The 22,413-nt window shown below is 47.5% G+C and overlaps 1 protein-coding gene across 1 annotated transcript in view; it reads left to right on the forward strand.

Annotated features, from left to right (window-relative positions):
• The window catches only part of Kal1 (anosmin-1 Kallmann syndrome 1), a 112,585-nt gene that overhangs the window by 84,163 nt on the left and 6,009 nt on the right, over nt 1-22,413 (forward strand). Inside the window, exons 7-8 of the mRNA XM_076431504.1 lie at nt 5,618-5,762; nt 19,168-19,382. Coding sequence (XP_076287619.1) covers nt 5,618-5,762; nt 19,168-19,382 — 360 coding nt within the window. The remainder of the gene's footprint in view (nt 1-5,617; nt 5,763-19,167; nt 19,383-22,413) is intronic.

Here is a 22,413-nt window from a genome sequence, read left to right on the forward strand (position 1 = left end):
ACGGTCAATAACCGTATCGGGAGTGGACCGGACCGACCGTTAGTGAATGCAAGAACCACCCGCAGCTTAGAACACTCCTTGAGGAAGAGATCAAAATCGAAGATCGCTTCTAATGCCATCTGTTGCACGCCCCGAGAGCAACTACTCTCGGGAGTGTGCCTAGGAAGCAACAAATACCGACAAGGCGCCCCGCACCAGAGGATCGCCCGACGACAAAATATTGGCCGCCAACAAAAACCATACCGGATCCGGCGAAGTGGCAAAAGGCACCGCTGCACACGAGCCCGTAAACTCGGAGACGACGTGCCAGGACGATGGGGCTGCAATGACATAACATCGGCATTTTGGTGGTCCAGCCGGCGTCTCACCCTCCTACAGTCGGCCCCGGCAAGGGTGGTGCGGAGGAGCGCCTGAGAGGACTAATCCTCGCCGATCGTCTTCGACGATCGGCCATTGGCGATTTGAAAGGTCGTGGGTCCAACGACCCGTTCTGATAGGTCGATCCTGCGACTAGTGTAGTTGCGTTGCGGGTGCGCCCATAGGGAATTTCGGCAAGACGAAAGGAGTGGGGAGATCGAGAATCGAAGCGCTCCGTCGATGCGACGCAGGATCACTGTCGCGCTGGTTATCGAGTAGACGAGTCGTTTCCATAGATCCATCGAACTTCCGGGGTCCGAATTCCGTAGTACAACGGACACGCGACGGGGGTGGTTATTTCCGAGCGAGCGTAGGAACCGAAGGCAGAATTACCGGCCTGAAGTAGGAATCCGGCGAGCCTACGTCTACCACGGTAAGTCGACAAGTGATCCTCGGTCGTAATTTCGTGTTGGCTCGATATTTAGTGCGAGGACGAGGCGAGTGCGTATCGTCCTCGAACCATTGGTGATAGCCGAGGCCTTTGGCCTCGTGCTTGGTGCTCGCGTTCTCCCGGAGAACGCTGTGAGCCTTTTCGAGCAGTCTCCCCTTCGATTCGTCGGAAGTCTTCCTTAAGGAGCCGCGTCGGAAAAGGATACTCTCGATATTAACGACTTCGGTAAAGCACCGTTCAGTGCGCTCGTCAATCTCGCGACAGTCCGTCGAAATTGCGCCGAACATCTGCGTTCCGCAAATTCCCGTCTCCGGTGAGACGTGCGTGGCACCGTCGTACCGTACTTTCTAGAATCGCGAAATCTCGACTAACGCGCTCCGCGATCGAAGATCCATCGCAAAAGTGTATTAGGAGCGCGGGCTCCCGGGTTGCGGCCACGTGGCCGCCCACCTGTAATTTATCATTTGACACCGAATAAATTAGTTCGAGCCATAATCGTTTCGAGTTTATTTCCGACCTGCGAGAAACGTCCTGCCGCGAGGGCTGTCCCCGTTATCCACTGTGTCCGAACTCCTGGCCGGTCGTGTCGTAGAATTCTGTCGGCGATTGCGAGAAGAGTCGAAGCTCGTGTTCGACTTCCGCGAACACGAGACTTTGGTGTTCTTTAGTGCGGTACTTCCGAGTACCTGGCGCCCGAACAATTGTTCAGTTAGTGTTCCCTTCGAGTATTCTCGTCAATCGCATTTGTCCCGAGAGGACCGTGTCCGCGCGGCAGCGCACGGCCCGTCCTCAGCGACTGTAAATTCTCGGGGTTGACCCCTTTCGCCGGTCAGAAAGCCGAGCGAAAAGAGGCAACGTCACAGTACATTTTTGATTATGTATTCTAATAGGTGAGGTGAAGACATTTTCAAAACACTACAAAAACATTATTTTTGCATAAACCGTTGTCAAGATATAAGCATCCAAAGTTGACGTACCGTCTATAGTGGTATTGATTATACGTATTACTACGAGTGAAACAAAAGTCAAAAGTCAAAATCGACTGTTTAGTAACGTGTTTATTTTCGTACGATTTTACAATAAATAATAATGATAATAATAACCATTTCACGAAAATCTGCGCGTACGTGGTTTCTGGGTGTCTTCCTAAATAAATATTTTTTTAAATTAGGGGGGCAACCTTGGGCAGAAAATTTTTATAGAATTCGGCAAAGAATAGTTCTAAGAATATTTTCTAGCAAAAATCACAAGTCATGTTTTACCTTTTTTACGAAAAACTTAGTTAAAGTTATAAGACTTTTCGATTTCGCGTTTTAACAAACGGATCACTTTGAATCAATAAAATACGATAAATAATAATTAAATAAGTAAAAACCGCAGGGAGCCAAAATAACTAGTACACACCTTGAACTAAATGCATCCATCGCAAATTATTCAATTTTTCGCTTTACAATACGTTGTATAATGTTTTCCCTTTATGCGCGTACTTGAGGTTATAACCAGGGTTGCCAGACGTACGGCGTACCCTGCCCCTTACGTTTCCATCCCCCGCCACCAAACTGCATTAAGCCTGCCTTCGCTTGCCCCACTCTTACCACTACCGCTGCCGTGTACCGCGTGGAGCATGCTACCGAGTGGCGCAGAAAACACCGCAGAATACTGCTATAATGAAATAAATTTATTCGTGTATTGTTAAATAACCACAAATTAAGGTTTGAAAAATGTATATTTGCGACCTGCTAATTACAATCATCGCTTTCGCTGGTAAATTCGCTTTCGCTTTCTATAATTAACTTCCCGATGTTATAGGGAAGTTATTGTAATGACCCCGAAAATCGAAAATCGATTTTTTAGCAGATCTTCACGTTTCATGGTCATTGCAGTCATTTTAGACTATTTTCAGCAAAATGTTCGTGTGTGTGTGTGTGTGTGTGTGTGTGTGTGTGTGCGTATGGCCGTTTCTATGTAATCAAATTTTTCGTTAACGTTTTCAGAAAAAGTAACAACGCGATCAGGATGATGAATTATGCAATCGATGTGCCCCGCTGTAACTTAGAGCTGATTAGATTTTGGTCCATTTTGGTCAAGTAGTTTTTTAGTTTTTTAAGGTTTTTTTCGAAAGAAGTTCATTCAACAATCCAATTTATACGAGAGAACGGACATTTTCCACCGAAGAAGCAAACGTAATTACACAAAAATTCTTTTTAGATTTTTTTTTAATTAAAAAAAAAAATTTTTTTTAACATTTTTTTTGTACCTTACGATGATGTTTCCGCTTACAATAATCGAAAATTATCCCAAAGCAAGAGTGAGTTAATCATCTCTACTCCCGAGAATACATTTTCAAAGAATATCGATGAAAGTACAAAAACAAATTTATATTACGTCTTTAAAAAAACAATCAGTTCAAAACGAATTATTAACTGAGATTAAATTAAAAATTAATGCAAACTATATGATAATTATTAATAACATTGATGTTGAAAACGGATTGGTTAATGGAGCACACACACATGCGGAATATTAAAATTTATTACTTTTCAAGAAAATACTAAAATTCCGTCTATATTGTGGTTAGATTTTCAATTGGCCAGAGTAGGAGTGAAAGTAAGAACTCGTTATCGTGATTATATGAAAAATGCAAATATTGATAAAAATTTTACACCAATAATAAAAATATCGAATCAAGTAAATATGTCGAGTGAGGAAAAATATCAAATCACACGTAGTCAATTTCCAGTGGTTCCTGCTGAAGCGATTACGATTCATAAAAGTCAGGGACAAACATACGAGAAAGTATGTTTGGATTTTCAAAAATGAGAAAGGCGAACTTTACAAATGTTGTATGTAGCACTGAGCAGAGTTTCAAAATTGAGCGCGGTTTATATATTTTGGGATAATTTAAATTAACAGTATCGAAGAAAACCAAGATCAATACTGCAAACCCGGATAATGATGAGTTGTATCGTTTGCGAAAAACTAATTAAGACAATTTATTTTGCAACATTAGTATGCTATAACAAGGAACCAAGCGAGCAACGAGCCTGCGATGTTCGTTTAATGCGACGCCATATAGTAAACATTTTGATAAGTAGAAAACTATTGAATTTCCCTGAAAACGTATAATCTTCTTAAAACGTACACTTAATAATGATAATAATAATAATTCTTTGTGTGGCTCGTGGAGAGTCACACACCAAATAAAAAAAAAACATTAATAGCTATAGGTACTACTAGCCATGCGTACCACTAACCCTTTCGCAAGAGCAGTCCTATCCGCGAGCTGGCGAAGCGAGCGGGCAAAAACAACCCTATTTGCGAGCGAGCGAAGCGAGCGAGCAACAATAACCCTCTAGTTAAATTTTCAAATTCTTGTGATATACTTTCTTTTTTGTACATATCGCTATTAAAATTTTGTACAAAATCGTCGCTTATAATATAATCGCTACATTGTATATTGTTATATACACGAATAAATTTATTTCGTTATTGCAGTATAGCCTACCGTTAGGTAGAATAGAATACTAGCGAAAGCAATAGCAGTGATTGTAATTAGCAGATCGCAAATATACATTTTTCAAACCTTAATTTGTGTTTATTTAACAATACACGAATAAATTTATTTCATTATAGCAGTATAGCCTACCTTTCCGAAGCAAATCAGCTTGTATAAGCGTACGGTGTTTTCTGCGCCACTCGGTAGCATGCTCCACGCGGTACGCGGCAGCGGCAGTGGTAAGAGTGGGGGAAGCGAAGGCGGCGAGGGACGGAAACGTATGGGGCCGTATCTGGCAACCCTGGTTATAACACAAGAAAAATTGACGTGTCTCTCGGATTATGACGGAAGGAACTGTTCTGTTTCAATCGATGTTCAGTTTTTTTCTGACAAATGTTCATGAATAAATGGTATTTTTTAAATAGATTCATGTAAACAGATATACATTTTAAAAATATTGATTTTTTGATTTTTGCCCTCTTGGCCGACGCACTGTGCGGCACGGCGCAGCGCGGCGACGTCGACTGTCCGCGTCTCTTTTTTTCCCAGACGCTGTTCTTCGTTGCGTTCGAAACTTCCATCGTCGATTAAACCACTAAATACAGTTGCAATTAACAAATAATGGAAGATAAGGAACATGCAACTTTGTTGATGACGCACGAGCCTTTAAACTGTGCCGGTGGCGCGACAGCGACACGCTTCGGCCATGCGATCCTATTTCATTCTGTCCTTCTCTATGTTCGGCTCGTCGATTGAAGTCTCGGCGCGGTCGGCGCGGTAGACGCAGTCATAAAAAAATAGCCTCTCTACCCTACTGAAGTCCGTTCAAAACACGAGTGTTGGGACTTCGATTGAAGAATTACTGTATTGGTTTAACTTTAAACTCGTTTTTGTCGAAATCTATTTTTACTCTTCCCTTCTTTTAATTTAATTAACCATTATGGACCTTTAAGACATCTCAGGGACGTCTTAAAGACCTCCCGAATGTCCTACGAACATCTCCTGAACGTCTTTTAGACGTCAAACAGACTTCTTAAAGACGGCTTTGAGACGTACCGTTTTCTAACACAAGACGTTCAGGAGAAGTACGGAACACGTTCGTAGGACATTCGGGACATCTTTAAGACGTCTGAATGTCCATCTTAAGACGTCTTTGTGCTATCTCGGTACTGTGTTCTTACTTGATTTTTTACGCTTTTCTATTAAATTTGGCCGGGTGCTTCTTTCTTTTGCACAGCAGTGTATGTGACATACGGCGCGGCGCGGCGTCCTGAGTTTTACTAATCTCTGTCCGTTTCGTTTTCCTAATCCAGGACAAGACCTGCTACGAGCTGAAGGATTTGGAACTGAACTATCAGTACTTTCTTCAGGTGCAAGCAGTCGCGTTGTACGGGGGCCGCAGGCTAGTGTCGCGAAAGTCTTCAAAGGTGTTCAATAGCACGGACTACTTGGTGTATGGTAAGATACAGTAGGGTCTTCCATGCGAAATCGATCACCTTTTGACGTCACCCTCGACGATCTTCTTCTAAATAAAATATGTTGTAGTCCATGTGAAATTAGGAAGGATGTAAGCCATAATTTTGCCGGTTTCGAATATTTTTAGAAATTACAGGCCTCCGAAATTTGCAATTTTCTACAATTTTGGCGGAAACGGGCCTCACTTAGGAATTTCTATCTCGGAAACAGTTTGTCCGATTAAGCTATAATACATTTGTTTTATGTTTTATTCGGAAAGGATTGGGCTACTACAAAATAATTTGGGCGAAGTTTCCGTTTAGGTCCATCATCAGAATTGGATGAAATTTTTGAAATAGGTTCTTTTTTGACTAAAATGATGATTGTCAGAAGGATTTTTGGCGACTCGAAAAAAAAGTTTACCATTCAATGTCACTCCCTAACTTACCGACTTTGTAGGTAATTAAAATAAAATTGTAACGGTTCTGCTTCCGGCGAGATGTGGTCGCCAATGATGGTCGTGTCCTCTCGTGCTGAATAGCTCGCCGAGCCAGGTTCGTCTACTGGCGAGAGAATCGACGGAAGCTGAAAATGACTAGGTGCGCGGGGCGGGAAATAACGACGGCGTGCATATATATTTTCGGGCCTCACTACACGTACTTTCGCGGAACTGGGTATGACGAGTGCATGACTCTAACGCGGGTCCCGAATCGCGGCGCGTGATTGTTCATCCGCATGACTGGTGCGTGAATTTACCGGTGTCGTGAGATCGGGGTGTCGCGACGCGTGCCCGGCAATCTGGTGCGGTTAACGACTCAGGATACAGGCGGGAGTGGTCTAGGAAACCCTACCACGAGTCGGGACGACCTCGTGGTGGTTCTACGGTAAACGAAGAGAATGCTGTCCCCTTCATTTAGACGTCCCCGTGGTTTGACGGAGTTCTCAGGGTGCTGCCCTGAGAGACCGTGCTCGGCGGCTGGCCGAACGGCAGAAAAGATGTTGTCTTTTCTGTTCGGAGACGGAGTTCTCAAGGTGCTGCCCTGAGAGATCGTGCTCGGCGGCTGGCCGAACGGCAGAAAAGATGTTGTCTTTTCTGTTCGGCGAGTATGCTGTACTCGCCGGTGGGAACTGTCGATGTCGAGAGGGCCGGTGCTGTCGGCGACTCGACGCGACGTCGAGAGCGTGGGAACTAGGAAGAGTGAATAGCGATACGTACCACTATTCTGGAGAAGATTCCTAGCGGCTGGCCAGGATGGAAAAGAGAGCCGTGCCTCGTTTGCATCGCCTTTTATAGGCCTAGGTTGGTGGTGGGGGAACTGGTGCGGGGGAAAGCGGATGTGTGACGTCGTGTTTCCGTGTCCGCCAAGATGGCCGAACCTCGACGTCCGTTTCCCGCCGAATGTGTCTCGGAGCGCGGGACTGTACGTCGTGACGCGATGTGTGTATACGGCGTGTTCGGCGGTTCTCGGTGTCGGTCGGCGGTGTTCGGCGCGTGGCTCTTAGTAACAGGCCTGCACCGTACAGGTCTGTTACACCCCCCTCTCCCTTCAGGACAGCGAAAAGCAAGAGAGCGAGGCCCCATTTATTAAATTAAAAAAACAGTCTCATCCTGGTGTACATGTGGCGGCGTGGTATCGGTCCCTTACATCTAGGGGTAGGTAACGAATAAAACGGCACTGGGTTGGACAACACAATAGACGTATATATTTAATGTAACACACTTCGGCGAAGAGAAAGAAAAAAAAATATTACAACTACTCAGTCTTGGTTTGACATGTCGCAAAAGAAAAGAAAATACATGGTGTTTTTGGTGACGCGGTCGAAGGCGCGGTCAAAAATGGAACACAAAAAAACTATTTGCGCGGGGCGTCCGCGTTTGGACTGCTTACATCTAGTGCCCCTCTCCGGCAGGGAGAAGGGGTTACGGCGCGCGGTTATAACTGTTTCCGGACTCAGCTCGACGTACGGAAAAGAAAAGAAGACGAAACAACAAACAAAAAACTCTCTTTGGCGCCGTGATTGCAGGTGTGGTCGGCAAACGAAATGAAACAACTATTTGCCCGGGGCGTCCGCGTTTGGACGGCTTGACCTCGAGTGCCCCTCTCCGGCGGGGAGAAGGGGTTGCGGCGCGTGCTTACACATATCTCCGGTGTTGGCTCGACATACAGCCCGAAGGAGAAAAAAAAAATAATCTCTTTGGCGCGGTCAAAAGGGGAAGAGAAAAGAAATGAACGATCTATTTGCGCGGGTCCGCGTTTGCGCGGCTTCAGTGTTCGGTGCCCTTCTCCGGCTGGGAGAAGGGCTTACGGCGCGAGTTTCACCCGTGTACGGGCGGCTACTTACCGGCGCCATCTTGGCGCTTACACCGGCGCAGCCTTCCGTCCCGCTCGAAGAACAGCATCCAGCGTTCGTCCTCGAGGGAGGCTCGGTACTGCCTTGACTGGACGCAGCGGTCTGGTACCTCCACGTACCGGCCGGTGGGCAGCTGGTACCACGTTGTGGGGCACGGGGCGTAGTTCCCGTTGTACGTGATTGGGCGAGGCGCCCCCGGTGCCCTTCGCCAGGGTGCTACCGGCTGTCCTCCGTTCCCCGGCCGTTCCTCTTCTGGTAATTCCGGGCCCGTTGCCGTCGCCACGATTGGCCGGATCACCCGCGGAGACCACTCCCTGGCGGTCACCTCCGTCGGAGCTGCTGCTGGTGGTGGCGTGGCCGGCCCCGGCCGTGTGCGGGTGGGTCGAGGCTGTCGTCCCGTGTTCCCCGTGTTGCCGGTACCAGGGCGCTGAGTGTCGGTGGGTGCGCCTGTCGACCGGGCACGCTGGCGTCTGGGTGTTTCGAAACCCCCCGGTTCGGGAATTTCCGACGCCTTCCGCCGGCCTGCCGTGGCTGCCCCCGGGGCGGTCCCGGCTGGGGTCCGCGCCCGTTGGGGTCTTGATGATAGGGCCGTGTGGCGCCGCGCCCTAGACGTTGACCGGCTCTTCCGCTCGGCCTTGGGTGTCAGCGGTTCGTCGGGCCACCATTTTGCCGGTTGTGGCGGTTCCACCCAGTGCGGTTGGACGGACGGCAGGTGGCCGGCTTGTTCACGGTGGTCCTCGATTGTTACCGGCGGCAGGGTTTCCACCGGGGCGAGGCCACTGGTCACAGTTGGCGATGGCCGTGTGGCCACCAGCTCTATTGGCGTGGGGAACACGTCACCGCCCGTATCCGCGGCGTGCCGGTCCTTGTTTGTGTGGCGGCCGTCGTTCCTGGAGTCGGGGTGGCTTCCTTCCCGGCCTCGGTGCCCCTCGCTGTTCCTGCGGGGTTAGCGGTAGAGGACCGTTTCGGAGTTGGTCACCGGCTGGGGCCGGGTGGCCTTCCGAGCGGTGACCTCCATTTTCCGTTCTGCCGCCGTGCGTGTGCGCACTACGTGTCGGGTGGTGGGGCCCTCCCTTCCGCTGACGGTGGTGCGTGTGCGTACGGCCTGGCGGACGGAGGATTCCGTCGCCGTTGCGGGTCCGCTGGTCTCCGTCGGTGCTCTCCTGGTGGCGCCGGTCACCATAGCTGCGGTCACCGATGTCCTTGTTGCCCACTCTGGGATCGTCGGCGTGGGCGGTCTCTGGTCGGTGTTCGACGGCTCGTCGAACAGGTCGCGGAGGTCCCCGTAAAACTCGTCCATCTCCTCTCCTGCACGCGTGTCGCAGATGCTGCTGCGGTTGACGCTGCGACTCGGGAGCTGCTTACCTATGACAAAGATGAGCAATGTTTGTTATTTTTCGTGGTCGGCCGCGCCGTCGTGGTGGTGGCGCCGCACCAGAGTTGGTGCTCGAGGCGGTCCCCTCTGCGGCGTCCTCCGCCGCGCTCTCCTCGCCCTCTCCGGACCTCTCGCCAATCCTCGTATGGGGTTTCAGGTCCTGCACGTGGATGTGCCGTGCCCATTTCCCTTTGTTATCCCGAAGGTCGATGATGACCGGGGACACAATGCGTCCGACCGTGTACGGACCGCTGTACTTCGGTGCGAGTTTCGCGGCGATGCCGGCCCCTTTGTCCGAGAGGGTATGTTCTTTTTTCCAGACGCTCTCGCCGACGGCGGGTTTCCACTCGCGGTGTCGCAGGTTGTAGTACATGGCGGGCTACTTCCCTAAACATTCCAGGCCAGTAATATCTTTGTGCAAGCCGGACGATTGTTTTTGCTATGCCGAGGTGCCCGGCGGTGGGATCGTCATGGTGTTGGCGGAGGAGGGCCTCCCTTCCCCCGCTGGCACGCACATCTTCCAGGCGTTGCTGGCCGTTGGTTCGTTGTAGTCGAGCTGGTGTAACAGGTGTCGAAACAGTTTCCCCTCGCGTATCTGATAATCTGGAACGGACGCGGGTCCCGGCGGACTGTTTCGATCTTTTTCTGGTACCACGTGTCGGTGCGCTGTTTCGACTGGAGCAGATTTACATCTGGTACTGGAATGTTTCTGGAGAGCGCATCGGCGACGTGGTTAAGTTTTCCGGGTCGATATTCGATATCGAAATCGTACTGCTGCAGCTCGAGGGCCCATCTTGCGAGCCGTCCCGTTGGGTTGTCGATCTGCTGCAGCCAACGGAGTGCCTGGTGGTCTGTCACGACGGTAAACTGGTATCCTTCTATGTACGGTTTCATTTTCCGTATACCCCATACTACGGCGAGGCACTCCTTTTCCGTCGCACTGTAGTTCCGCTCGGTCATGCTGAGGGTGTGGCTCGCGTAGGCGATAACCCTTTCTTCGTCCCCTGTGCCTTGGGTCAGGACTACGCCCAGTCCGTAGTCGCTGGCGTCCGTTTGGAGCGTAAAACGCTCCGAAAAATCTGGGCACGCCAGTATCGGGGCGGCAACGAGTCGCTGCTTCATTTCCTGGAACGCGGTTTCTTCGGCCTCGGACCACTTCCACTTCGCATTTTTGCACGTGAGCTTGGTCAGTGGCTCCATAAGTTCGGCGAAGTTGGGCACGAACCGACGATACCAGGACGCCATCCCGTGAAATCGTCGTACGTCCCGGATGTTTTTCGGCGTCGCAATTTTGGCGATCGCGGCCGTTTTTTCCGGGTCGGTGCGTATCCCTCGTTGGTCGACCACGTGTCCCAGGTATCGGAGGCTGTCCACGCAGAAACGACACTTATCTGGGTTTAGCCTGAGTCCGGCGGCTCGCAAGCGTTTGAAGACCTCACGCAGATGCTGCTGGTGGGCTTCGAACGTCGGGCTGACGGTAATAATGTCGTCCAGATATGCGAACGCGTAGGGCTCTAATTCTGGGCCGATGACTCGGTCGAGCAGTCGCTGGAACGTTGCTGGCGCCGAGTGCAGACCGAACGGCATCACTTTAAACTGGAACAACCCTTTCCCGGGTACCGTGAACGCCGTCAGCGGTCGGCTACTGTCTTCCAGTGGAACCTGCCAATATCCGTTCTTCAGGTCGAGCGTTGTCAGGAATTTGGCGCCGCGTAGTTTGTCAAGCGTCGCTTGGATATGCGGCAGTGGATACGCATCTTTTTCCGACCGTTCATTCAGTTTCCTGAAGTCGACGCAGAATCGTGGCTTCCCGTCCTTTTTTTTCACCACGACCACGGGCGAGCTCCAAGGGCTGCTGGAGGGCTCGATCACTCCGTCACGTAGCATTGATTCGACTTCGGTGTCGATGACGGCCTGCATCGCTGGATTCCGTGGGCGATACCGTTGTTTTATCGGCGTTTCGTCCGTTAACTTGATACGATGCTGAACGAGGTTGGTGCGGCCGGGCACTGTTTTAAACAGCTCCATTTCGCCGGTAATAAAATCGTCCAGTCGTTCGCAGTCATCGGTACTGGGGGTGCATAAACCCGTTTCCAAACCTGGTCTTGTTTCGGCGAGGTACGCCACGGGCCACGAGGCAATATCGGCCGGTGGGCGTAATTGAATTCCCAATGCGGCAATTGTCTGGATGCCCAAGAGTACCTGCGGTCCCATCTTTGGCAGTATGGTGAACTCGTGTTCCCACTCGTACCCCATGGTGATAAACGGGAGTCGTAACGTGCCATTCGGACGTGTATTTGATCCGTCGGCCAGGCCGACCAGGCCGTTCGTGGTCCGTGGGGCGATGCCCTGTTCCCGGGCCCATTCCTGTACTTCCTCGTTGACGCACGACAATTGTGCTCCCGTGTCCAGGAGGGCTTCTACCTGCCGGCCAAGGATCAGTATTGATAGCAGCGGCCGGGGCGTGTAATTTATTGCGGGGGCCTGCGGTCGTTCGATTGCGCCGCGCCCCTCGGCCCGTTTCCCGACGGGTTTCCGGCGTACTGGTTACCTGGCGGGTGACACTCTCGGGTGAGCACCCCGTCTCGGCCGCATCGTGCACAGAACCGCCGGTATACATTACGACACTCGAAGCGATTATGGCCCCGTTGCTTGCACCGCCAGCAATGCGTAACGGGACTGTATGTATCGTTCCCTGGGTGTGCTGGTTGCTGACCTGCGTTGTGCGTGGCCGCCACGTCAGGCGTGCAGTGTTCTGGACCGGCTTCGTAGGCGGTGCCCCGTGTAGGAGGCCTCTGCATTTTGTTCTTCCGCTCGAGGGCCCTCTCGATGCGTTGTACTTGACCCAGTAAATCGTCCAGGTCCTTGCCATGTGCCGGGTTAATCACGACGGTATGCTCCGGCAGCATGTTTTCATATACCGTCTCCAGGTAGTCCGTGGTGGGTATGTCGGCCCTCCTCATCAAGGTGATGAGAGCGTTCATGTACTTCTGGAACGGCTCTCCGGGCTTTTGGACACGTTCGGGGGCCTCCCGTTCCCGCTGTAACTGTGTCTGCTCCGCGGCGAAATTCGCAATGAACTTCTTCTTGAAGTCCGCCCACGTGGCAATCCCGTGTTTGCTATTACGGTACCAGACCTGCGCGTCTCGGTGACTCCCCGGAGTAGTTCCGCGTCGGAGAGACAGTACGTCTCCTGTAGCTCCGCGAGCCGTTCGAAGAACGCATGTGGGTCTTTCCCGTCAGTAGTGCATGCCCATTTCCGCATGCGGTCCATATTCCTTCCGGGGTCATCCGGCGACTCGACGGTGATGAAGGTTTGTGCGGGTGGCCCGCCGGCGGCTGGTTTTGGATCGTCCATTCTGAACAGTCTTTCGGGCAGACAGAACAATTCTTCCGTTTGCGCACGGATACAGCTTTCCCAGTGCTGTCGAAGTTCCTCCGGGGTCCCAGTGGTCGATAGGCGTAGGCGTCGCAGCTCGGCGATGATTCGACGCACTTGTATTCTGGTAATTTGTACAGGGCCCTTTGGCATGCCCTGTCGGCCTCACTTGGTCCTCGGGTTACGTGGCGCGTTTCGAATCTGCCCGCGCGGTTGCAGTAACGTCGTGCTCCCCGAGATGGCGCGCACTCTCACTCTTGTCTATCGGCACTGTCACGGTTTGTCGACGCTAGATGTCACGCACGATGCATCATTTCCGACCGGCGAGGTAGCCGCACGTTAACCTCGACTTCTGCCACGTGGCCGTTATTCCAACGCGTGTTTTCCGCACTGAGTCCCTGTTCGGACGCCATGTAACGGTTCTGCTTCCGGCGAGATGTGGTCGCCAATGATGGTCGTGTCCTCTCGTGCTGAATAGCTCGCCGAGCCAGGTTCGTCTACTGGCGAGAGAATCGACGGAAGCTGAAAATGACTAGGTGCGCGGGGCGGGAAATAACGACGGCGTGCATATATATTTTCGGGCCTCACTACACGTACTTTCGCGGAACTGGGTATGACGGGTGCATGACTCTAACGCGGGTCCTGAATCGCGGCGCGTGATTGTTCATCCGCATGACTGGTGCGTGAATTTACCGGTGTCGTGAGATCGGGGTGTCGCGACGCGTGCCCGGCAATCTGGTGCGGTTAACGACTCAGGATACAGGCGGGAGTGGTCTAGGAAACCTTACCACGAGTCGGGACGACCTCGTGGTGGTTCTACGGTAAACGAAGAGAATGCTGTCCCCTTCATTTAGACGTCCCCGTGGTTTGACGGAGTTCTCAGGGTGCTGCCCTGAGAGACCGTGCTCGGCGGCTGGCCGAACGGCAGAAAAGATGCTGTCTTTTCTGTTCGGCGAGTATGCTGTACTCGCCGGTGGGAACTGTCGATGTCGAGAGGGCCTGTCGGCAACTCGACGTCGAGAGCGTGGGAACTAGGAAGAGTGAATAGCGATACATACCACTATTCTGGAGAAGATTCCTAGCGGCTGGCCAGGATGGAAAAGAGAGCCGTGCCTCGTTTGCATCGCCTTTTATAGGCCTAGGTTGGTGGTGGGGGAACTGGTGCGGGGGAAAGCGGATGTGTGACGTCGTGTTTCCGTGTCCGCCAAGATGGCCGAACCTCGACGTCCGTTTCCCGCCGAATGTGTCTCGGAGCGCGGGACTGTACGTCGTGACGCGATGTGTGTATACGGCGTGTTCGGCGGTTCTCGGTGTCGGTCGGCGGTGTTCGGCGCGTGGCTCTTAGTAACAGGCCTGCACCGTACAGGTCTGTTACAAAATAAAATACTACTACAGGATTTTCGTATCCCTCTCCGCCCCCCCCCTCCCGCCACCTAATCCTAACTAATTCTGATCGCATAATCTTCCCATTGTAAATATTCAATTAATTGGTTTAACAATTGGAGGACGGACACACAGACTTAAGATTTGTACAGACGTCTCATGCTATTGTTCTGTCACTCCGGATTTGCTGGGGCCAAAGCGGCCCCAATACCACTTCGGTGTCGCGCCCAATGTTACCGATAGCAACGTATTAGCAAGTACCGGATATTCTGTATACCCAATTTCTACTACGGATACTTAATATGATTTGAAGATTACAAATGTATATGGCGCGTGTATTTGAATGGTAAAAATTATGTAGTAGGATAATTATAAAGTACTACATACAAGTAATGTAAAGTAATAGATTCATGAGCATTAATATCTTTGCGTACATTTATATGATTGTTAAGAATGTGATCCCGTTTCTGTTAATTACAAAATTACAATAAAATTTGATATATGCAATAATATGTGATAATTCTACGCAGTTATTCAATATAGTTATGCAAGTTTGTTTCTTGCATTGTTAATTTTTTTAACAAACTTCCACAAGTTTATGGTGTTTACTTTGATTATTTCTGCATAAGTTCACATGTATAAATTTTATTTGATTTACAACATTTTTAAACATTATATGTATATTTAGCCGGTTTCGATTTTTTTTAGAAATGACATGCCTTCGAAATTTGCGATTTTTGCCCACTTTGGGCAAAAATCGCTTCCGAATTTTTATATCCGGCCCGATTGAGCTACATTTTTTTTGTTGTATTCGGAAAGGATTGAGCTATTATAAAATAATTTTTTTAGCCTCGATAATTATAATCAACTTTACAATGTCGAAAAATTTAAATACTTTCTTTTTTTACGTTTTTGAGATGAGGGGCCAGAGTGATTTAAATTTTGAAAAAAATATGGTAAAAATATATTCCTTGAAGTTTCCCCTTCAAAAAGAGCACTTGGAAACGATGGCGATTCGAAAATTGGTGTTACAATGAGCTGGGAAAGTACGCGGTGTACCCCCGTTTCAGGTAGAGGCGAGTCGAGCGCACCGCTATTATGGTCCGTTGTCTATACCGCAGACCTCGAGAAAATACCAGCAGACTGTTTACGACTAAATGATCTTATTTATACCTCGAGAACAATATTAGTGACCACTCTTGGCCAACGACACCTTTTTAAGTAAAAATATAAAAACCCTGAAACTCGCATCGGTTTGAATATAAGTCGAAAAAAAGGAATAACTAAACCTAAAATTGCATCCGTTCAAAAAGGAAAGCGCGTCATTTTTAATATACAAATATCAGCCTACACATGCCGTGCATGATTGATTACACTTTCCTTAATACTTCCGCATCGGAAAATAATACCTTTTGTATTCAAATTTAAATTAATTAGTTTGATACGTTAATATTTGTTACCAATATGAACAAAACATAATTTTTAAAACTATACTTTTGTTCTGTAGATTACTTAAGTGAACGTCGTACATATATAATTAGGTTTACGTGAATGCATTAAACAATCTACGAATTAAAAATATCAAAACATTAAAAAATTTTATATTTATATAAACAATTAAAAACATTAAAAAGATTTTTTAACAAGTCAACGAATATTTAGATAATCGTTTAATAAAATTATTAACGAATGAAAATTCTATACTTTAAATTAAGGAGCAATATGACTCTGAATTTCGACAGCTCCGGAAAGCAGACAAGAAACCGCTGAAACGCTTTCGATGCGGGCAGGCGGGCATCGATGGTTACTGTACGAATATAATCCGGCAACATTGCACTTTTAAAGCTGACAACGCTGTAAAATCTAGCGTCCTGAGCCAAACACCTTTCGCGTTGTAACGTCATGTAGTTCACTAGCTGACCGTTCCATTTCGATAGAGTCCGCTGTCGTGCTAGGGCATTTTCTACAGGGTCGGTAATACAGGATCCCGGCGCGATTGAACAATAGCATGCACAGTCTGTACAAATCTTAAGGGGGCCGTCTCCTAGCAGATGACGGCCGCGCGTGAACACTCACACACCGCTAGAGTACACTCACACACCGCTAGACCACGTATACGTACGCGAGAATTGCTAGGATCAGGGAAATGCGTTCTGATTTCTCGATAATGCAAAGACGGGGGTTTTTATTAGTCAAAATCGCTAGATAAAAGATCAATCTAGTGCGCTGTTTGCTTCAAAAGTCGTTCTTTTACGTTTCCGAGCAATGATTTTGCAATATTCGGCTGCATGTTGCCCGTCGGAGAGGCTAGTACGCCGGCGTGACTGCAGCGCCATCTAACGGGCAACATGCGACGGACAACATGCAGCCGAATATTGCAAAATCATTGCTCGGAAACGTAAAAGAACGACTTTTGAAGCAAACAGCGCACTAGATTGATCTTTTATCTAGCGATTTTGACTAATAAAAACCCCCGTCTTTGCATTATCGAGAAATCAGAACGCATTTCCCTGATCCTAGCAATTCTCGCGTACGTATACGTGGTCTAGCGGTGTGTGAGTGTACTCTAGCGATGTGTGAGTGTTCACGCGCGACCGTCATCTGCTAGGAGACGGCCCCCTTAAGTCTGTGACGGACATAAGATAGAAAGAAAGTCGGTAAGTCGGTAAGGTAGAGACCGACATAGAAATGATACAAATTTTTTTTCGAGTCGCCAAAAATCCTTCTGACAATCATCATTGTAATAAAAAAAGAACCTATTTGCAAAATTTCATCCAATTCAGATGATGGACCTAAAAACACAGCCATAATTTGTTCAACCTCGATAATTGATTTTATAATGTCTGTATTTGTAATTTGTATTTGCAACCATGCAATTGAATTGAATTGAACCATGCAAATCAATTTCACCCTTTCGCACTTCAAATTTGGAATTGTATATGTATATGTTTTATATTGTATTTTATATATATAAGATTCTTCTAAATCCTACAGGAGATCTCTTTAAAAAATAACCACTGATCGTTGCCCTGTCAATAGAGGTTAAATTTATTATGACAAGTTATATACATTATTTACATTATTTATATTTTGTTTTATTCACCTGTCAAAAGAGAAACGACATTTAAGTTATTTCTAATCGTCTATTTCCTACTATCACTTCTTTTAATAATCCCTTTTTATCTGTCTCTGTTGTCTTCTCTAATCTTCTTCTATTCGTTGTGCACACGTGGTCACCTTCTCGAATATTCTACATTTGTTCGTCCGCATGTTCTCTACCATACCGATCTTACTAGACCCGGCGTCATGCCGCCAAATTCAAATTAAAGAGATATATCTTCTTTACATCTCCCCGCTTTGGGAAAGAATATTCATTAAATGGTTCCCTAAAATCATGGGATCTTCATTATTCTTTTACTCTTCCAAGCCAGATATCGGAACTAGCTTCGTAATATGGAATAAATTCGATTCTGTCTTTCTATGTCCCGTGTCAATCCTATATATCGAATCAGACATCTTCTCTGTAATTTTGTATGGTCCTACCATCAACTCGTCCAATTTTTTTCTATTCAATTTATTTCCATTTTCCACGTATACCATGTCTCCTACCTTAAACTCCCAATCCTTTCGATTTTTATCAAATAATTTCTTATTGTAATCATGCGACTTTCTCGTATTTTTTAATGCTATTTCTCTATCTTTTTTTAAATCATCTTCTGTTTTTCTTTCTTTTAATTCCTTTGGTACTAAGCTGATATCTATACCGTCTAATAAGTATTTTGGTGCAACACCCGTCACTGTATGTTCTGTTTCATTATATTTTTCCACACATTTGTGAGCTATTGTTGTCCACGCTGTTTTCTTTTTACTTTCGTTTACTCCACATCTTATCTTATTTATTAATGTTTGATTTGTTCTTTCATTCAGTCCATTAGAAAAAGGTGAATTTACTGCAGTGAAGATTATCGGTACATTCTTCTCCTCTAAAAATCTTTTAAATTCTTTTGAATTTATCCCTGGATACTGATCTGATAAAATCATCCCCACCTCATTATTCTCTACAGAGTGTCCCAAAATTCGTGAAAATCCCGAAAGGGGGTGGTTCCTGAGACCATTCTAAGAGACATTTTCCTTTGCACCAATGTCAACTGCGGCTTTGTTTAGGAGTTATTAACGAACAACACGGACCAATCAGAGCGCGCCCTGGGCCGCCGCGCCGCGCCGCGCCGGCAAGCGAGTGTCGGTGGTACGCCGTGACATCGCAACCAACAAGAGTTTCTCGATTATGTGAATGCTCTCCGATTTCAATGAGCTTTGGATATGTGGTCAAGATCATTATTCTGAACAACATTTCTCTTTAGACTTTTTAGCGATCGGCTTTAGTTCTCCGAAAAGATGCATAAAAGAAGCCTAAAAAGACGTCTTAAAGATACCTCTTTCAGGCGATTTTTTAGACCTCTTTACAAGACATCTTTAAGATGTCAGAAAGACCTGTGAGAGATATCTTTAAGTCTCCCAGTTTACTAACAAAGATGTGTTAAAGACGTACAAAGATGTGACAGCGACGTGACAACGACGTGTTGAAGACGTGAAAGACATCTGTCAGATGTACTTACGTCTTGCGACAGACTTCTTGCAGATATCTTTGAGATGTGTTTGTGCTATCTGGGTGAAAGCCTGTCATTTCTACAAAAAATTCGAAACCGGCAAAATGATGATTTAAATCCCCCCTAATTTCGCATGGACTACAACATATTTCATTTAGAATAAACAAAACCAGGGTGACGTGAAAAATTGATCGATTTCGCATGGAATGACCCAGTAGGAAACTCGTGCGATTGTTCCCCAATACTTTGGTAAACATCTCTATCGAGCTTCGTAATCAGGATAACAAACGAAGAAGTGCCCTTTCATTGAAGCCGACCGAGAGAGACGTTCTCGCAGGTGCGAACCGAATCAGACCAGCCTTCAGCTGCGACGTATTATTTGTCAGTGCGGCGAAGTCAGAGCACGATTGGTTTGGCCGATGCACCACCAGGTCAAGGCATACAACGTTTCTTGGCGCGAGGTGTCCTGTCCATCATCTCACGAGAAAAGCCTCGAACAGAAGCAAACGCTCTGGAAAGTTGTTCAGGTATTATTCCACTGGAACGTTAATTAATTGAGGTAAACTTTTCCTTGCGTAACCAGAAATTTTTGCCCCTCTCCTATAAAGTTTTTCCTTTTCCGAGGAAAGACATCAGCACGTGCTTATGGTGCCACCTAACGGCTCCGGTCGGTAAGCGGTGCGCGACCGCCACCGCATGGTGGCAACACAACATGGTGGCGCTAACCTGTTAAGGGTATAGACTCGGCTCGAGCGAGAGTGTGGTGGCACACTCACACACCGCTAGAGACTGTATACGTACACGAGATTGCAAGGGTCCGGCTCTAGATGGTATCCGTCTCGCTAATGCACATTTGGGGTCCCTACGTAGTCACAATCGCTAGATAAAAGATCAATCTAATGCGTGAGCTCGCCCAAGTGGTCTACTTTTGCGTTTTCGAGGCGTAATGTACATTATTCGGCAGCGCGATGTCTGCCCGGGAGGCTCTGTAAGCACTGTAGGCAGGCGTGAAAGCCGAACCGCGCGGCGCACTCACACTCATCGCTCGGGCAGCGTGTACGTGTGCCTAGGCGGATTGCAAGGGTTCAGCTCCCGACGTTATTCGTCTCGCTAATGCACATTTGAGACCCCTACGTAGTCACAATCGCTAGATAAAAGATCAATCTAGTGCGTGAGCTCGCCCAAATGGCCTACTTTTGCGTTTTCGAGACGTAATTTACATTATTCGGCAGCGCAATGTCTGCCCGCGAGGCCTGCTTACAGAGCCTCCCGGGCAGACATAATAGGCAGAATAATGTAAATTACGCCTCGAAAAACGCAAAAGTAGGCCACTTGGGCGAGCTCACGCGCTAGATTGATCTTTTATCTAGCGATTGTGACTACGTAGGGGTCTCAAATGTGCATTAGCGAGACAAATAACGTCCGGAGCCGGACCCTTGCAAAGTTGCAATCCGCCTAGGCACACATTCACGCTGCCCAAGCGTCACGCTTGCTGATGAAGCCTGACTTACCGGCAACATTTATTGATGCAGTGACTGCTGTCACCGCCGAGATGGTATCTCGTTAGCGCTGCTGTGCCTCTCGACCACGGAGCACCGTGCTCTCGACAGTCTCAACGATTCAACGGGAGAACATGTACCCAGCTCCCCTACAGGACGGAGCTCAAACTAATTTCGAGGTCATAAACGGATCTACACCCTTAAGGGTGGGTCGTTAGTTGACCTTGGTCGAGCGAGAGTATGGTGGCGCCCTCACACACCGCTAGATACTGTATACGTACACGAGGTTGCAAGGGTCCCGTACATTTCAAACCACGTCTGGCTAATGCACATTTGGGGCCCCTACGTAGTCACAATCAGCGTTACCATATTCACCGGTCGCCAGGCCCCTTACGTTTCCTTCTCTCGCCTAGATGATCCGTCAAGCCTCAAGCCAGCCTTCGCTTCCCCCACTCTTACCACTACCGCTGCCGCGTACCGCGTGGAGCATGCTACCGAGTGGCGCAGAAAACACCGTACGCTTATACAAGCTGATTTGCTTCGGAAAGGTAGGCTATACTGCTATAATGAAATAAATTTATTCGTGTATTGTTAAATAAACACAAATTAAGGTTTGAAAAATGTATATTTACGCCCTGGTAATTACAATCACTGCTATTGCTTTCGCTAGTATTCTATTCTACCTAAATCAATTTGAATCCAAATTCGATGGAACAGCATGTAGGGATGAATGGCACGCCCTAGGTTTTTTAATTGTTCGTAAGGATGATATGACAGAGCGTTTACTGCGATTAGAAATCGTTCAATTTTGGGACGAAATTAATAAGATGTGTGAGCCCAACGGTACAAAGCCATTTAGAAATATTTCAAGTTTGGCACTGGCATGTTTATCGTTATCACACTCAAACGCTGAAATTGAACGATTTTTCTCTTTAGTAAGTGAAATGAAACCGCCAGATCGCAATCGACTGCAGCCTCAAATGGTTGCTGCACTCGGTAGAATTAAATTAGAATTTAGGAATACTCGTATGCAATGTAGCGATTATATTATAAGCGACGATTTTGTACAAAATTTTAATAGCGGTATGTACAAAAAAGGAAGTATACCGCAAGAATTTGCAAATTTAATTATAGAAAGCGAAAGCGAATTTACCAGCGAAAGCGATGATTGTAATTACCAGAGCTTAAATATACATTTTTCAAACCTTAATTTGTGTTTATTTAACAATATGCACGAATAAATTTATTTCGTTATTGCAGTATAGCCTACCTTTAGGTAGAATAGAATACTAGCGAAAGCAATAGCAGTGATTGTAATTACCAGGGCGTAAATATACATTTTTCAAACCTTAATTTGTATTTATTTAACAATACACGAATAAATTTATTTCATTATAGCAGTATAGCCTACCTTTCCGAAGCAAATCAGCTTGTATAAGCGTACGGTGTTTTCTGCGCCACTCGGTAGCATGCTCCACGCGGTACGCGGCAGCGGTAGTGGTAAGAGTGGGGGAAGCAAAGGCTGGCTTGACGGAGCATCCTGGCGAGGGACAGAAACGTAAGGGGCCTGGCGGCCGGTGAATATGGTAACGCTGGTCACAATCGCTAGATAAAAGACCCACCAAGTGCGCTTGGTGTCTAAAATGGCTTACTTTTGCGTTTTCGAGGCGTAATTTTCATTATTCGGCAGCATGTAGCGGAGTTCGAGAAGCATTGGACGGCGCGACAGTGCTGCCACTGTCAAGACACATACATTTTCTTAAATTTCGAGAGATTTAGAGTTTTTATAGAAAATGCATACACCAAGCGCGCTTGCAGGGACACATACAATGTCAATGCAACCTCTATTATGTTAAACTATACGTGTTTAAACACACAGTTTGAAAAGTACGAAGTATACCCCTAAACGGTGGGTTTCGGCACAAGTAGCGCTAGTGTCTGTTTCTCAATATTCAGTCACTGTTTTACCGATATTTTACCGATCCAGTGTCTGTTTCTCAATATTCAGTCACTGTTTTACCGACATTTTACCGATACAGTGACTGAAGCCTAATGCTTC

The sequence above is a fragment of the Lasioglossum baleicum genome, chromosome 10 (genome assembly GCF_051020765.1).
Source record: "Lasioglossum baleicum chromosome 10, iyLasBale1, whole genome shotgun sequence".
NCBI lineage: Eukaryota > Metazoa > Arthropoda > Insecta > Hymenoptera > Halictidae > Lasioglossum > Lasioglossum baleicum.